The 18,228-nt window shown below is 34.1% G+C and overlaps 3 protein-coding genes and 1 non-coding gene across 4 annotated transcripts; all 4 read left to right on the top strand.

Annotated features, from left to right (window-relative positions):
* Positions 1–524: 524 nt before the first annotated feature.
* On the top strand, positions 525–1,235 carry LOC122035052 (30S ribosomal protein S2, chloroplastic-like). Its single transcript, XM_042594420.1, has one exon. The coding sequence runs from the start codon at positions 525–527 to the stop codon at positions 1,233–1,235; it is 711 nt and encodes a 236-aa protein (XP_042450354.1).
* A 224-nt stretch (positions 1,236–1,459) lies between these two features.
* Positions 1,460–2,806, top strand: LOC122035051 (ATP synthase subunit a, chloroplastic). The gene has a single exon (XM_042594419.1). The coding sequence runs from the start codon at positions 1,493–1,495 to the stop codon at positions 2,234–2,236; it is 744 nt and encodes a 247-aa protein (XP_042450353.1). The 5' UTR covers positions 1,460–1,492; the 3' UTR covers positions 2,237–2,806.
* A 2,923-nt stretch (positions 2,807–5,729) lies between these two features.
* On the top strand, positions 5,730–8,634 carry LOC122033678 (ATP synthase subunit alpha, chloroplastic-like). The gene has a single exon (XM_042592796.1). The coding sequence runs from the start codon at positions 5,730–5,732 to the stop codon at positions 7,251–7,253; it is 1,524 nt and encodes a 507-aa protein (XP_042448730.1). The 3' UTR covers positions 7,254–8,634.
* A 442-nt stretch (positions 8,635–9,076) lies between these two features.
* TRNAS-GCU lies at positions 9,077–9,164 on the top strand. The gene has a single exon. It is a non-coding gene; the product is annotated as a tRNA-Ser (tRNA).
* Positions 9,165–18,228: the final 9,064 nt, after the last annotated feature.

Raw genomic sequence — 18,228 nt, 5'->3', positions numbered from 1 at the left:
GAGAAATAATCCCTCATAAAAGTACATAATCAGTAGCTGATCGCTAATCTGGTACTAAGGGAAACTAGCAACAAGTTCTTTAAATCTATCCCAATATTCTTGAAATGGTTCTCCTGCAAATTGCTGGACTCCATAAATACTCCTTCGAATAGTTGTGGTCCTAAAAGTAGGAAAGAACCTTGCCAGAAAAAATTTCTTCATCTCGAACCAACTGGTCATAGAATTGGGTGGAAGACAGTCCAACCAATCTTTTGTTGAATTCGTCAGTGAGAATGGAAATGCTCTAAGTCTGATGTCTTCTTTTGATATACCATGTGGGTTCAAAATAAAGCACACCATATTCAATTCTTGTAGATATCTGTTGGGATCCTCACCAGAAAATCCATAAAACTTTAGTAATAAATGTATGATAGTCCATAACTCGAAGTCTGCCTCTAAATCAGAATATTGAATGCAGAATGAATCATCTGACAAATTGAGTGCCCAAAGTTCTCCAAGAGTTTTTTTAGTGTTGTGTGAGAAAAATGATAAGAAGATATTGGAACATTAATTTAGAAGAGATGATGGAGGCCGGAGTTCATTTTGGTCATGGTACTAAGAAATGGAATCCTAGAATGGCCCCTTACATCTCTGCAAAGCGTAAAGGTATTCATATTACAAATCTCACTGGAACTGCTCGTTTTTTATCAGAAGCCTCTGATTTAGTTTTTGATGCGGCAAGTAAGGGAAGAACCTTCTTAATTGTTGGTACCAAAAATAAAGCAGCAGATTCAGTAGCATCGGCTGCAATAAGAGCCCGGTGTCATTATGTTAATAAAAAATGGCTTGGTGGTATGTTAACAAATTGGTCTACTACGGAAACGAGACTTCAAAAGATCAGGGATTTAAGAGCAGAACAAAAGATGGGTAAACTCAACCGTCTTCCCAAAAGAGATGCGGCAATATTGAAGAGAAAATTATTTACCTTGCAAACATATCTCGGCGGTATCAAATATATGACGAGGTTGCCTGATATTGTGATCATCGTTGATCAGCAAGAAGAATATACGGCTCTTCGAGAGTGTGTAATTTTGGGTATTCCGACGATTTGTTTAATCGATACAAATTGTGACCCGGATCTCGCAGATATTTCGATTCCATCCAACGATGATGCTATAGCTTCAATCCGATTGGTTCTTAACAAATTAGTATCCGCAATTTGTGAGGGCCGCTCTAGCTATATAAGAAATCCTTGATTATGATTAAGGGGGGATTTTTGGATTCGGTTACTATTCTTGAATTAAATAAAAAAAGCAAAAAGGTAAGTGCGGGCATATTGATAATATGTTATTATATTACGTGATTTCTTGGTATCCTATGTAAATTCTTGATATCTTAAATATACAATTAATGAATACGATTTTTGATTCATATTGGTGAGTTGAAAAAGAGATAGAGATGGTTGAATCAAAATAATTTATTTTTTGAAGTTCAATTTCTGCTAGAGGACAATATGAATGTTATACCATGTTCCATTAAAACACTCAAAGGGTTATACGATATATCGGGTGTAGAGGTAGGCCAACATTTATATTGGCAAATAGGAGGTTTACAAATCCATGCCCAAGTACTTATCACTTCTTGGGTAGTAATTGCTATCTTATTAGGTTCAGTCATTATAGCTGTTCGGAATCCACAAACCATTCCGACCAACGGTCAGAATTTCTTTGAATATATCCTTGAATTTATTCGAGACTTAAGCAAAACCCAGATTGGAGAAGAATATGGCCCTTGGGTTCCCTTTATTGGAACTATGTTCCTCTTTATTTTTGTTTCTAACTGGTCAGGTGCTCTTTTACCTTGGAAAATTATACAGTTACCTCATGGAGAATTAGCTGCACCCACGAATGATATAAATACTACTGTTGCTTTAGCTTTACTCACGTCCGTCGCATATTTTTATGCGGGTCTTAGCAAAAAAGGATTGGGTTATTTTGGGAAATACATTCAACCAACCCCCATCCTTTTACCAATTAACATCCTAGAAGATTTCACAAAACCTTTATCTCTTAGTTTTCGACTTTTCGGAAATATATTAGCCGATGAATTAGTAGTTGTTGTTCTTGTTTCTTTAGTCCCTTCAGTAGTTCCTATACCTGTCATGTTTCTTGGATTATTTACAAGTGGTATTCAAGCTCTTATTTTTGCAACCTTAGCCGCGGCTTATATAGGTGAATCCATGGAAGGTCATCATTAACTAGCTTTTCAAATAGTCTTTTTTTTTTAATTCTATTATTAAGCAAGCTTATCCCACATGATTCATGATAATCCAATTGGATGGGTAAGATAATAGTGTATGATTCCATCATCTAGAATTGTAGGAGAAAAGATAGACAATATTCCAACAGAATTCTAAAAAAAAGAAGGGCTGGGGAGGTTATAGTTAGAGTATAATATATGTAATAATGTCTATAGGCTCTAAACCCCCGTCTATTTTTCTAGGAATTATTCTATTCCAGAATCAATTAAAAAAATTAGGATGGTTTACATTATGGAAGAAAAGAATGGATATGTGATATTAGAATCACATTAAATATTTTTTAGTTATATGAGATAAGTCTATCCATAATATCGCTATATTACATAACTATATAATATTTATTATTATATTTATTTTTTTATTTTTATTATAGTATTGTAAGGCTATAATTTATATTTTTCCTAATTACAACCAATCCTATAATCATAATCTGGATCCTCATTATTCATATTTGTTATGTTATATATGAACAATATACAACATAAAATATATATATATATATATATATATATATCTATTATCCGGTTTAATTCAAATTGAAATTAGATTCAATTCATTATATATTTCTTATTTATATATTTATTTATATATATATATTCTTAATTCCTTAATTCTTATATTTTTATATTAAAATATTCAAAATTTTTGTTATTATTTTATTTATTATTTGATAATATGTATAATATACAATACAAATTACAAATAATATAATTTATTATAATTATAAATAAATAATTAATAAATTAAATAAATAATTAATAAATAAATTTTTAATTTAAGTTAAGATATTAATAATTAATATATATTGGTACTTTTTTATTACATAATATGTATTACATATTAACTTTTTTATTACTATTACATATTAATTTATATTTATATTATTAATTTATATTTATATTGAATTAATTTGGTATTAAATTAATTTGATAATTTGATTGATATTGATTGCAGTTCACACTGTATTTAGATAGATTTCAATATCAGTCCTTCTCTTCTAGCAATTTTTTTTGAATGAAAAAATAAATAAACTTAACAATAGTGTAGTGTAGTAAAGAACGAAGAATTAAATGAAAGAATGGTTCGAAACAAAGAAATACAATAGTTACAACTGTATGCATATGGATTTACAAAAACTCTATGATAGTTAAAAACTAAAAACGAGATAGTTCTGATGATTCCATTTTTTAATTTAGTAATTAATATTATTATTTCAACTTGTGGATCTTAATTAAAAGTCATAATTGATTGGTTGATTGTATCATTAACCATTTTTTCTTTTTTGTTTTGTGTGAGGAACTTACCATGAATCCACTGATTTCTGCCGCTTCCGTTATTGCTGCTGGATTGGCCGTGGGGCTTGCTTCTATTGGACCTGGAGTTGGTCAAGGTACTGCTGCAGGCCAAGCTGTAGAAGGTATTGCGAGACAACCGGAAGCAGAGGGTAAAATACGAGGTACTTTATTGCTTAGTCTAGCTTTTATGGAAGCTTTAACAATTTACGGACTGGTTGTGGCATTAGCACTTTTATTTGCGAATCCTTTTGTTTAATCCTCAAAATATAAAAAAAGTCTCTAAGAGACTTTTTTCTTATTAACTCTTAACTTGGAATTTTCCTTTGCTTCTTAGAATTATATTAACACGTTACTAAAAAATTACTTATTTATTGAGACAATACCTAGGAAGGGTTGATTTGAAGATGAGGAATTACCGCATTCACTTGCTTTCTTCCTTTCTGTCTTTAGCTTAGTACAATAGAAAACTTTTTTATTTTCATTGTTTGGAAGTGTTTCAACAAATGAAATATTTTTCAATTGATATCAGATCTAAAACCTAAGTCTAAAGTCTAAGTAAAGTATCTTATTAGAAAACTTTTAAAAATGTAAAAAAATTTAAACAAAACAAATGAAATTACTAGATTTCTTTTATTCTCATTAAATAAATAAAGTGGAAATAAAAAAAAAAAAGAAATCGATCAAAAAAAGGGCGATCGGAGTGATACAAAGAGAACTCTGTTCTTTGTTAGTCCTATCCAAAAGAAAAGAGAGGAGAATATATGAAAAATGTAATTGATTCTTTCGTTTACTTGGGCCACTGGCCATACGCCGGAAGTTTCGGGTTTAATACCGATATTTTAGCAACAAATCCAATAAATCTAAGTGTAGTGCTTGGTGTATTGATTTATTTTGGAAAGGGAGTGTGTGCGAGTTGTTTATTTCCAGAATAGGATGGATCCATCCATCTGCACTTATGGTATTTATAAGGGATAGGGGAAATAGTAAAAAAGTGCACAATCTCGACGAATTTCTTCTGAATAAATTAAGAAATTATATGCAAGAACCATAGCATTTCGTGATTTATTGGTAAATCCACTTTGATTCTCTATCAACCAATAATGCGAGACCTTTAACATGGTTAAAGCTAAATTGTTTAAAGTCCGGACAAAACATGGTATTCTTTCTACCACTACGTTAGTAACCAAATAGTTCAAAAAAATTGGTAATTTATTTGATTTTGATATATAACACTCATATCAATAAATAAATTGAAACTATTTACGAGATAAAAAAAGGAAACAAAGTTCCTTTTTTATCTAATGCCGAATCGACGACCTATGTATAAAAAAGAGGAATTTTTGGACTTGAAGAAACAAAAATATAATATAATTATTATTATTTTAATTTTTATTATCATATTTCCTTTTTTCATTCAAAAAAATGAAAAAAAAAAGTACAAATAAAAAAACAACTTTGCTGACAATTTTAGATTTTGATCTGGTCTAGTCGGAAGAGTCTTCCTAATATTCTGGTTTTTTATTTTATAAGTTTTGATATGTTTAACTACAAACAGAAAAGAGAAGGTAGGCTCATTACATTAAAAAAGCTATGGGAATACTCATACCATAAATAAATAATTGAGCGTGAGAGCCAAATGAATCGAAAGATTCATGTTTGGTTCGGGAAGAGATCATGGAAGTTGTGAAATTAATGGTAAGATAATCTACTTTCATTAAATGATTTATTAGATAATCGAAAACAGAGGATTTTAAGTACTATTCGAAATTCGGAAGAATTACGTAAAGGGGCCGTTGAGCAGCTCGAAAGAGCCCGGACTTGCTTACGTAAAGTGGAAATAGAAGCAGATGAGTATCGAATGAATGGATACTCTGAAATAGAACGAGAAAAAGTAAATTTGATTAATGCCACTAGTGATAGTTTGGAACAATTAGAAAATTACAAAAATGAAACGCTTCATTTTGAACAAGAAAAAGCGATTAATCAGGTCCGACAACGAGTTTTCCAACAAGCCTTACAGGGAGCTCTAGGAACTTTGAATAGTTGCTTGAATAGTGAGTTACATTTCCGTATGATCCGTGCTAATATTCGCATTCTCGGAGCCATGCAAAAAATAACGGAATAAAGAAACGCTAATGGTAAGTCTTCGAGCCGACAAAATTAGTAATATTATCCATGAACGTATTGAACAATATACTAGAGAAGTAAAGATTGTGAATACCGGTACCGTACTTCAAGTAGGCGACGGAATTGCTCGTATTCATGGTCTTGATGAAGTAATGGCAGGTGAATTAGTAGAGTTTGAAGAGGGTACAATAGGCATTGCTCTGAATTTGGAATCAAATAATGTTGGCGTTGTATTAATGGGTGATGGTTTGATGATACAAGAGGGAAGTTCTGTAAAAGCAACAGGACGAATTGCTCAGATACCCGTGAGTGAGGGTTACTTGGGTCGTGTTATAAATGCTCTGGCTAAACCTATTGATGGGAGAGGTGAAATTTCAGCTTCTGAATCTCGGTTAATTGAATCTCCTGCCCCAGGTATTATTTCGAGACGTTCTGTATATGAGCCTCTTCAAACGGGGCTTATTGCTATTGATTCTATGATCCCTATAGGACGCGGTCAGCGAGAATTAATTATTGGGGACAGACAGACCGGCAAAACAGCAGTAGCCACAGATACAATTCTCAATCAAAAAGGCCAAAATGTAATATGTGTTTATGTAGCTATTGGTCAAAAAGCATCTTCTGTGGCTCAGGTAGTGACTACTTTCCAGGAAAGAGGGGCGATGGAATACACTATTGTGGTAGCCGAAACGGCGGATTCACCTGCTACATTACAGTACCTCGCTCCTTATACGGGAGCGGCTCTGGCTGAATATTTTATGTATCGTGAACGACATACTTTAATAATTTATGATGATCTCTCCAAACAGGCACAAGCTTATCGCCAAATGTCTCTTCTATTAAGAAGACCTCCCGGTCGTGAAGCTTATCCAGGAGATGTTTTTTATTTGCATTCACGACTTTTGGAAAGAGCCGCTAAATCAAGTTCTAGTCTAGGTGAAGGAAGTATGACTGCTTTACCGATAGTTGAGACTCAATCTGGAGACGTTTCAGCTTATATTCCTACTAATGTAATTTCCATTACAGATGGACAAATATTCTTATCCGCCGATCTATTCAATGCCGGAATCCGACCTGCTATTAATGTCGGTATTTCTGTTTCCAGAGTAGGATCCGCAGCTCAAATTAAAGCCATGAAACAAGTAGCCGGCAAATTAAAATTGGAACTAGCGCAATTTGTGGAGTTAGAAGCCTTTGCACAATTTGCTTCTGATCTCGATAAAACTACTCAGAATCAATTGGCAAGAGGTCAACGATTACGCGAGTTGCTTAAACAATCCCAATCAGACCCTCTCGCGGTGGAAGAACAGATAGCTACTATTTATACCGGAGCGAATGGATATCTAGATTCGATAGAACTTGGACAGGTAAAGAAATTTCTCGGTCAGTTACGCAACTACTTAAAAAAGAATAAACCTCAATTTAAAGAAATTATATCTTCTACCAAGACATTCACCGAGGAAGCGGAATCACTTTTGAAGGAAGTTATTCAGCAACAGATCGAACTGTTTTTACTTCAAGAACAAACATAAATTTCTCACTTTTTTCTATTCTTAGTACAAGAATAATCGTTGAGAAATAGTTCTAATTCGAATGATTCAAAAAAGGTTTCTTGGTATAGCCATTTTTAAAATGGATGTAAATAAATTGCGTCCAATAGGATTTGAACCTATACTAAAGGTTTAGAAGACCTCTGTCCTATCCATTAGACAATGGACGCTTTTCATTCCTATTTTCTTCTTTTGTATTCTTAGTTCATATAAAAGATATTACCGGGAAAATCCTTTATAGAAAAAAGGATGTATATCTAAATTGATGGTGCATGTATTTATAATACATAATATGTAGCGGGTAGCGGGAATCGAACCCGCATCGTTAGCTTGGAAGGCTAGGGGTTATAGTCGACGTTGGTTGATCATTTTTAACGTCTCTAATTCAAAACTGAACATGAAATTTTTATTTCATTCGGCTCCTTTATGGAAGATTGATGTATTCATAGAGAAAGAATTACATCCATAACATCTATGTCAGCCTTTCTGTTTGAATGTATCCAAAACTATTTGCTTACTAGATGATCCCTCTAGAGGAGAGGGATTATATGAAATCCGTCTAGTCTAGTTACTTCGTTCTCTATTTCTACTGGCAGGATCCTGAGGAAAAGAATTTCGTTTCCACCGAGCTGAAACAATATGCGATGCGGATGGTTCTAGTAAACCAAAACCACTCTCTTCCAGCTTGTTTGGCTTCAATTTCCCTTTTACAACACCAAAATAGAAGATCTAGTTACGATTGGAACTAAATTTTTGTATCTTCATCCATGGATCCTTAGTCATACTTATTCAATTGGAAGACTGGATCCAGTTCAAAAAAATTATGTTTCACGACTACATAATCCATTTTTATTTTTAATAGGACTTTGGATACAAATCGTGAGAATGTATGTTCTTCCTCAAATATGCTATTGAGAGGTAAAGGATTAAACCTTTTTAAGAAATAAAGTTTTTGATCGGAGTATGAAAAAAAACGGAGATACCCCTTCCCTTAACTATTTAAGTTTTTAATAGAACGAATCACACTTTTACCACTAAACTATACCCGCTACATATACATTATTGTATATAAATGGACTATTTGTCGAACAAAGGAGTGAGACGCAATCAAGATAGGATCCAAATTATGGTGTTGACGCATATTTAGTCCTGTTAGCCGGGGACTTAAAAGGGTAAAGGGCCCAAAGCTTTTCAAATTTTCGAATTTTTTAAATAACATACATAAATTTCAATAAGACTATATATATCCTTGTTTTGTTGGATTGCTAGTATTTTCGGATTGAAAGGGTCATTGAAGCTAGACAAAAAGAGGTACTGGCCTGGCCGGTACTTAACTAAGACCCGGCCTGGGCCGGGGGAATAAATCTTTCGTACAAAATCAAAGAAGTAAGGTATTCTTTCTATTGTATTGTAGATACTTGTTTCGAATCATTATCTAAATGTAATTCCTAATCAAATTCGTTCTTTATTTACTCTGAACTTACTTATTTTATATTAATGAAAAATAGGAAATTCCTAATATAAAATTTTATAATTACATTTTATTTAATTATAAAATAATAATTTATTTATAATATATATTTATATATTATAAATATATATTTATATATTATAAATATATATTATAAATATATATTATAAATATATATTATAAATATATATTATATATGTAATAGTAATATATATTAATTAGTAATATATATTAATTCATAATATATGATATGAAAATAAAATAAAGAAAATATTGAATTTTCCGTAATTTCTTTAATTTAAATTATTTCGATTTTCTTTTCCATTTGGAGTTTGGAGAGATGGCTGAGTGGACTAAAGCGTCGGATTGCTAATCCGTTGTACGAATTATTCGTACCGAGGGTTCGAATCCCTCTTTCTCCGCTCGCTCTGATTACTCGACCCGCTTGATACTTTCAATTTCGAACTTTCAAAAGGAATTTCAATTCCTTGAATTTATCATAGGTAAATTTATAGAATAGATAAAATAATAAGAAAAGTTTAGTAAGAAAAGTTTAGAAAAAAAATTATTCCTCACGTCCAGGATTACGTCCTGGATCATTAGATAAGAATCCGAAGATGAAGAGAGAAACAAAGAATATCACTACTGTGTAAACAAAGAGTTTAAGACTAAGCATTACACAACCTCCAAAATAATCTTATTTTCGAAAAAGGGAATAGATTACCTATTTTTTCTTTTCAACACATCTACTATTTTGTTTAATTTGTTTGTTTAATTTTACACGATCCCCTGCAAAAAAATTCAATTTTGGAAAAGAAAGTCATTTTTACAAATTTCTTTGTATTGTATGTAATAAGATTTTTCTTTCTTACTTACAACTTACAAAAAACTTCTTGTCATATCGACAATTAGGTTTTGTAGGGGACCTAGACCCAGTAAACTCTTTGCTCACTGAAAGGTGAGAACGAGTAAATAAGCTGATCCAAATTCATCTTTGCGGTTATTTAATTAATATACAATAATTGAAATTTTTGAATCGAGGGTTTATAATAATAATGTAATACTTAGTCGATCTTATTCATTTTTCGAATTTTATTATCAAATAAATTATGAATCGATTTGGATTTGGCAAAATGAGTCTATTTGGCAAAGTATTAAAAATTTTATTGAAAACTTACAGCAGCTTGCCAAACAAAGGCTAATAGAAAAAAGAAAAGAGGTATAACAGGCATAACATCTACGATTGGATTGAAAACCGCATAAGCTTCAGGCAATTTGGCAAAGAAAAAACTGTTCGAATAAAGGACAGAATTAAGACAGATACAGATTAAGCTAAAGATATTAAGCATAACAAACATTTCGTTCTTGTGTATTAGATAAAGAGATTTCGATAGTTTTACTTTAAACACTCATACAAATACAATCAAAAGACATAGGAAATATACAAGATAGACTACGTGCATACAAGAGATGAATAATTAAGCCCTAACAGTATTTTTAAATTTTTGCAATCACAAAAGAAATAGAAATAAGAGAGAATAAAATTGAAAAGAATGAAATAAAAAATATTAAAAAATTAAAACAGTGATCTAAATGATGAGATTGACCAAAATAGGTCTTTATTCATGGTCTAGCTGTAGTATTACTCCCTTCGCCCCTTTCCTTCAACCTGCAAAGTTCAAGAGCAAAAAGGGAGAAACTGACAATTACATCGAAAGAAAAAAAAAATAACAAAGCAGAAAGGCAAGAACAAGATAAAGATAAAACTTATGTATAGTCTAAAAACAAACGAACACCACTAACTTCCCTGACAATGATGCCAAAATTTGATAGGGTCACAACTGTCACTTACACAAATCAAATTAATAAATTTCTAATCAACCGAATCCCTTAACCTGTACTAAGGTAGTATAATAGAGGACAGGGTCGTCTCTCTCATGGAACTAATGGTAGAACATTTGTTTTCAAATAGAATCGAATAGAGGGGTTTTATTTTAGGAATTTTTCTCTAAACCTAATGCAATAAATGTAATCATAACTAACCAACAACGATGAACCCATAGCACAGTGTCACTCTACATTATGGATAACACCATAAACAAAAATAACATGCGAGAAGTAAAACTAAAATTCTATCTGAAGATAAACATGCACCTCGTTGTCACCCTATAACACAAGAACATCTATTGATAGGCATAACATAAAAACATAATAAACAACACAAACATGCACAAGGGAAAAACAATAGTAAAACAAATGTAATTGACTAAACAACTTAACAGCAATTAGGCAAAACCTAATTATACATAATTGATAAACTTGCACCACATTATCACACTATGAAACAAGATTAACAATCATGCATAAATGTGACTAACAAAGTACGAAGTTAAGCAATCAAACATGTATCACAAGTAAATAACACATAGATCAAATACGAAAAGAAGCTAACAACTAAACAGGAATAACCAAACAAGAAAGGAAACTAAATTAACCAAACATGAAACAATCAAACAAGAAAGGAAACTAAATTAACCAAACATGAAACAATCAAACAAGAAAGGAAACTAAATTAACCAAATATGAAACAATCAAATAAGAAAATAACTAAACTATCCAAACCACTCTCTCGTGATCGTTCCAATTCAACTACTCTCCTCCGTTACTAGGGGGACTCAGCTTTAGAACCACCAACCCTAGTGGACAACAACTCAACGACTAATCCTTTAATCTACAACTCCTACAGCACACATCACACCAAGTTGATGGCTTAGATGGACAGGGAAACAACATAAAATTCAGCATCAACAGGAAATCAACTCAAAATTTCAGCAAGTCAGCAACCAAAATAGAATTCCAACAAATCAAAGGAAGAATTTTATGTCAAAATTGGTAAATAATTGAGATGAACAAAGGAGCTGCCGACTGGAATTGGGATAAAGATACTTCTACTAGAATTGAAGAACTAAGGTTACTGGTGTAAGAAGAAGAATAGGGAGAGAGGAAGAAATAAGATGAGAATAATAAAATCTATTGTTCATTGATATTTGCCCTAAGGACAATACAATATATAATGTTCAAAAAGTACTTGGTCAAATAACTAATTAATAAATAACAGAATTATTCTAAGAATTATTCTGAGAATAATTATAACAGAATTATTAGAATAATCCAAATACTAATATGATTTGATTTGGTAATTTGATCCGGTCAATTTGGATAATTCTGTTATATCTCTTTTACCCCCCCCCCCCCCCGACAAACTCAACGGGAGATCTCTGACGTTGAGTTTGCTTGCTAACTTGTTGAAACGTTGTCTGGATAGTGGCTTAGTAAAGATGTCAGCGGAAGTCCACAACAGCCTCAACCTTGGGATTCAGATGGGAGGCTCACCAAAGAAGATGAAGATAGTTGGCTTCCTCCTTGGAATCTTCTGCTTTCGCAACGCCATCCACAGAAGAACCTCCACTGCGGAAGGGCTAGAAAAGGGGTGCCTTGCTAGAGAAGAATGCTCCACCATCAAGAAAGCCCTAATAGGAGTCACCGCCTTTTTGTCGAGAATCGGGAATTGAGAAGGACTCACTGCGTCGACGTAAAACTGCTCTGCCAGAAAGTGAACCCTAATAGAGGTCGTCATTCACAAGAGTCATCAAAGATGCCTCCATCACCGCTTAGAGGAGATTGTGAAGAGGGGAAGGGGCGTCGGGAGAAGAAAATATGAGTAGAGAAAAGAACAGTAATCCTTAGCCAAATGTCACTGTACGCCTCGTGAAAAATATAAAGGAAAGGGTTTTCCCATCCAATATGAGTCATCCATCTTTGTGAGGAATAAACTAAAGGTCTGATCATCAAATCTTGAGATAAACAGTCTAGATCGCTTTAGATTAATTTAAGGTTGATTTCATCTTTAGATCTAACAATCCACATAGCTTTAAATATGGATAGAGGACTGGATGACTTAGATCTAGATGAAGAAACAAGATCTCTCTTGATCTAGATTAACGGTTCATACTTATTCTACTTGATCTCCCTCATTTAGCCTCCAAATCAAGCCAAATTTGATCTGACTCAACTCTAATCCATAGTTCTTTGGATTTCCTACAAAATCATAATAGAAATATGAGATTAAATTCCACAATTATAGAAAGTTTATAATTAAATCTAAAATAAATTGTACTCCTAAAATATGATATAAACACCAAATTTAGCTTATGAGAAAGTAAAAATGTCAGATATGAGAGCCAAAATCATGCATAAAAATTCTAGTTATCAATAGTCCACCTTACGGAAATGTCGTGGAGTAGGAGCCCTAATCTTCGAACCATGTTAAATCAATATGTTAGGTTTGCTTTCTTGTTTTAGTTTAACTTTTGTATTTATATTTTCGCTATGTGCTAATGAGTGTAGGAAGGAAACGAACAATTTAGGGTGGATCATCTATTCACCCCTCTAGTCAGTGTCAAAGGTTCCAACAATTGACATCAGAGCGAGGTCGTTCTTCATTAAACTAATTGCCGGGAGAAGCAAGTGCTAGAAGAAGAAGAAGAAGAAGAAGAAGAAGAAGAAGATGGAGATGGAAGGACCATTAGGATGGAATATCCGAATCCCACCTCCATACAATCAAGAAGATTTCGAGTATTAGAGGAAGCGGTCGAAGACTTGGTTCCAAATGGATTGGAACCATTAGACTATTAGGATCTAGAGCACTAAACACTTAGAAAGTGTAGAAGAAAAACTAACTAGATCCTTTCAGAAGATCCATACGAAGGAGAAAATCATATACTAACTTTGTTAAAAGGGAGTTATACATTTGTTGCGTAAACATGAACTCCTGATAGTAAGGATCTCGGCACTATCACGTGTCCATGCCTCTTTTGGTATCCACACGAACAAGCCTTCCATCCATCTCACGAACTCACGGAGTGGAGAAGAAAACCAACCAAGGTTATGCTAGCAACTCTAAGGGAGATTTTGACCAAAAAGAAAGAAGAGAAAAGAAGAAGATGCTCTACTAAAAAATGAGATGAAAAAGGTCTTTTCTACTTCATCTAATGAATACACTTAATGAGCATTAACACTCCATTAAGACAAGAGTCTTTTGGTCTTCATTCAAGAATTCAAATCAACATTTTGAATTCTTCATGAGTGAATGGTCAATTTTAAAATTGGTCAATCCTCTTTCTTCATGTAATTAGAATTTAATGAGTCACTATATCATTAATTCGAATTGACTCAATGAGTCTAGTTTGAATTGGACTCAATCCAATAATTGGATCTAATTGAGTCTAACTCAGTAAGTCTAATTTAGATTAGACTTGATCCAATGATCCATCATATGAACTCATCTCCAAATCAACTTATTCTTTGTGTATGACCCAATAGGCTCTCATAACATTATAAATATCTCTAAAACTATTTCAGATACATAAACAATGAGTGGCATCTAGCAAGGTATTATCACTATCCAAATGACAAGAATATCGAGATCTGCCTTAACTTTTTTGTGTCGATTATCTTGTATAACTCAATCTTTCTATCCTTGATATCTAGATTGATCAATAAAGCATAGATCATGTCATCCTCTTATCAATCTTTATATTTCTTGATCCCTAAGTAGACGCACTCAATCAAATAAGTTCAATATCATATATTGACTCATTTGAGCATGGTCATGCATTTTTGTGTCCTACTAATCAAGGGGTCCACTGATATCGTATCCATTATATGGAAGAGACAGATCTCATCTACATAACTCACATCCCTCCACATAATTTATTACATACCCAGTAATCGACTTTATAGTCTACCCTGTTATAGGTGACATTTGTCAATATCAAAATATATAACTCCTTATATAGGGAACTATAGTGACTCTAGGTCTAAGGACTATTCATACTAATAGTCATTATGAGAATATTTATGATACTCATACAATGATCCATGAAATATTCTCATGGCAGGTCATTCAGTACATATTCTCTAATACCCATGTGTCAACCTAATATCTCATATCCATGACTTGTGAGATTAAGTCATCTGTTGACCTACATGCTAGTCTTAATACATTAATATTGTCCTTGTATATTAATACTTGACTAGGAATAATTAAGAATAGTATTCTGTATGTATCTATAATATCTCACTATCAATTTAACCAATTGATATGTTGTAAACTAGAACCTACCACCCTAAGACATTATTATACTTATTCATTCGGCACTAAACTAAAGTAATATAATAACCAACTTTACCTTTTTATTAATTAATGAAATATGATACAAAATTCCCTTGTCAATCACCTCATAATTGATACTAAGGGCTAATACTAACATGGACTGCGTTGGAAGTTCCTTTAAAAGATCCAAAGGATAAGAAGGGGAAGTGCCTCCAATCACAGTATTGGACTGAAGAGCAAAGGCTACAATCAGAGATGGACAAGAAGGTAATTAGAATTATATCAAATCTATTACCTTTTAATATTATATCGCATGTAGGTGAGTACAAGTATGCTTATGAGCTATGGAGCAAAGTGATTACTCTTCATGAAGATCCTACACAATCACAAGAAGTGGAGAAGTCCAAGGAGAAGGGCCCATTAGTCCAAGAGGAGGAGAAGGACCAATCGGATGTGGAGATGTACTCTACATCCGAAGAGGAGGAGGATGTGGAATCGTCTACATCTTTGAGGGAAGAAGAAGAAGAGCAGTCTAAGATAGAGGAGATCTTGGAAGCTCAACCCTCAACCACCTCTACCGAGAGGAGCGAGAAAGCCCACATCAAATGCTTTGGATGTGAAGAGATGGGACACTACAAGAGTAGGTGTCCATTACTCATAAAGGTAAAGGAGTTACATCCTAAACTTACTAAAGTTGATTTAGAAACTGATGTGAGTTGTAGGAAAAGAGCCAAGGAGAATAAGCATATTAGATGCTTCATGTGTGGTGAAAGGGGGCATTACCACACAAAGTGCCCATGGAAGGGAGAGCTCAAGAAGTTAGAGCAATTAAGGAAGTGGAGGAAGAATGATGGCTTATGTCAATTGGGAGCTCCAAAGGTAAAGGATAAGGTAAACCCTAATTTGTAGGTTAATTCAAATTTAAATTCCTCCATGCATGCTAGAAATAATGCTAATTATTTATCTATGCATAATTATGATTTTAGATTCCATGACAGAAATAGGGTTAACATAGTTGATAATCCTAGGAAATTGAATGTTAATGTTAGACCTATAAATGGAAAGCCTATCACGGTTAAGGGAAAGGAGGTAGGAAATGATCAAGGCATTAATACCAAGAAGGGGAGGCATATACCTAGGAAGGTAGGTCTAGGACTGTCCAAGGTGGATAAGTTGATTCTAGGGTTTATAACCTAGAAGTGGGGAATCAAGTTTTAAAGGAAAACCTAAATAAGTTAGAGAAATCCCTTGAGAGATTCAATGTTGGATCTAAGGGATTAGGTATAATATTGGGTGGTCAAAGACCTAATGATGATAGATCCAGTTTGGGATACCGACCTTCATCAAACAAGGGTAAGGGGAAGTTACCCATGGAGCACTTTGGCGGGTATGCAAGTAGAGTTCCCAAAGGCTAAAAGAATGTCACAAGCAATGATTTCAAGTGCAAATGGCAAGGGAGAATCCTCTAAGGCTAGAGAAGAGTCATATGTTAGGGTAACATATGACTATAGCAAGAAGAGGTTAAGAAATGGTAAGGGAAGTTCATTTAAGGATAAGGAGAAATTAACCAAAGATAAGGTGTCTAAGGTTAAGAAGGTCAAGTTTGTGATGTGCGTAAATATTATGATAGTTTATGCATGCTTTTACGCACATTTGCTTGCTTTATACGTACATATTCTTTATATGATCGCCTCTTTTATCATGTATTCATCATATATACTCTTTTGCACAGATATCTGCTCTTTGTTTGGTTTTGTGTTAACAGGAATAACTTTCGGAGCGAAAACAGCGTTTGTCGACACACCGGAGCGAGCCAGAGAACACGACCATGTAAACCTTGCACGATCGTGTGGCCAAACAGAAGAGGAGAAGTGCACGGCCGAGCAACCCTTGCATGGTCGTGCGGCCAACCCAGAGGAGGATCAGAACACGGTCGTGCAACCATGCACGGTCGTGCAACCCTGCACGACCGTGCCCCCCCATGACCGAGACCAAGCAACACACGGTCGTGCAACCCTGCACGGCCGTGTCCCTAGAAGCCGAGTCCCAGCATCACATGGTTGTGCCAATTGGCACGACCGTGCAGTGCATCCAGAGTCAAGAAAGGGCACGGTCGTGCCATCCTTGCACGGTCGTGCCGTTGCGCCGCGCCCTAGCCTATAAAAGGGGTTTTAACCCTTTTTCAGAGGGGGGAGAGCCAGGAGGCGAGCCGTCAAGAGGAGAATCACTCTGGTGTCGTTCCATGCCGTCCAGGACATCGATCCAGCGACCTTCATCACCACATCAACTCCAGAAGCAAAGGATTGGATTCGAAGATCACTCATCATCGTTAAATAAGCATACTTCTTCTTTCTCTCTTTGCTTTTGAGGATTGTATGTTTAGATTCATTATGTCTTCAGGTTTTTCTCTGGCGTCTATAGAGTAGAGTTCTTGTTCTAGGATAAGCGAGTAATTGTGGATTGATTTTGATGTAAAACTCATGTTACGCTTATATTCATTGGATGATTTCGCTTGCTTTGTTTCGACTACTCGATCTCTTTGTCATGTTGATTGATTGTGTAGCAATTGCCAACCTCATAGAGGGAATACCTTAGATTGTACACCCTAGGGGCCCTAGTGACAGGGGTAACCCATTCACGGACATCTAGGGTACTTCCTTGAAAGGAAAGGTGACTTCTCCACAAGGAAGTAAGAGACCAAACTAAACTTCTTAATTCTATCCTTGATAACATCAATAAGAGTCATGTCCTTGTGATCTACCAAGGCGCCCTACTAACAGGGGTTAACTGTAACAGGATTTCATAGGGATCGTCTTTGTTTGGTGCTCAAGGATGGTTGCTTTAGCTTTCGGCGAATGCATGCTGATGGACAATGAGTATAGGATAGCATGAGACATATCAATACCACCACAATGAAACTGAACTCCTAGAACTCTTTATTAACCAGGTTGATTTCTTCTCGTTGCTAGTTCTCATTCCCCACTTTCTAATCTCTTTTCTTAGATTACTTACAACCATCGATAGTGTAGCTAATCCTAAGTGTGTCATCACTAGTGCTTATAATCAGTCCTTTTGGGTACAACAATCTTTTATATTACTGACGACGAATTCGTGCACTTGCGGAATCGTAACAAGTTTTTGGTGTCGTTGTCGAGGACTGTGTCTATAACATTGGTGATAGTCATACTAGATTAGACTAGACTTTGTTTTCTTTTTATTTATCTTTCCTTTAGTTTGTATTTAGAGATAAATAATTTTATTCCTATTTTTCTTTACTTTCTGTATTTTTATTAAGAAGACCAAAAATAATA

The sequence above is a fragment of the Zingiber officinale genome, chromosome 11B (assembly GCF_018446385.1).
Source record: "Zingiber officinale cultivar Zhangliang chromosome 11B, Zo_v1.1, whole genome shotgun sequence".
In the NCBI taxonomy this organism is placed as follows: Eukaryota; Viridiplantae; Streptophyta; class Magnoliopsida; order Zingiberales; family Zingiberaceae; genus Zingiber; species Zingiber officinale.
This window is presented reverse-complemented; position numbering and strand designations above follow the sequence as displayed.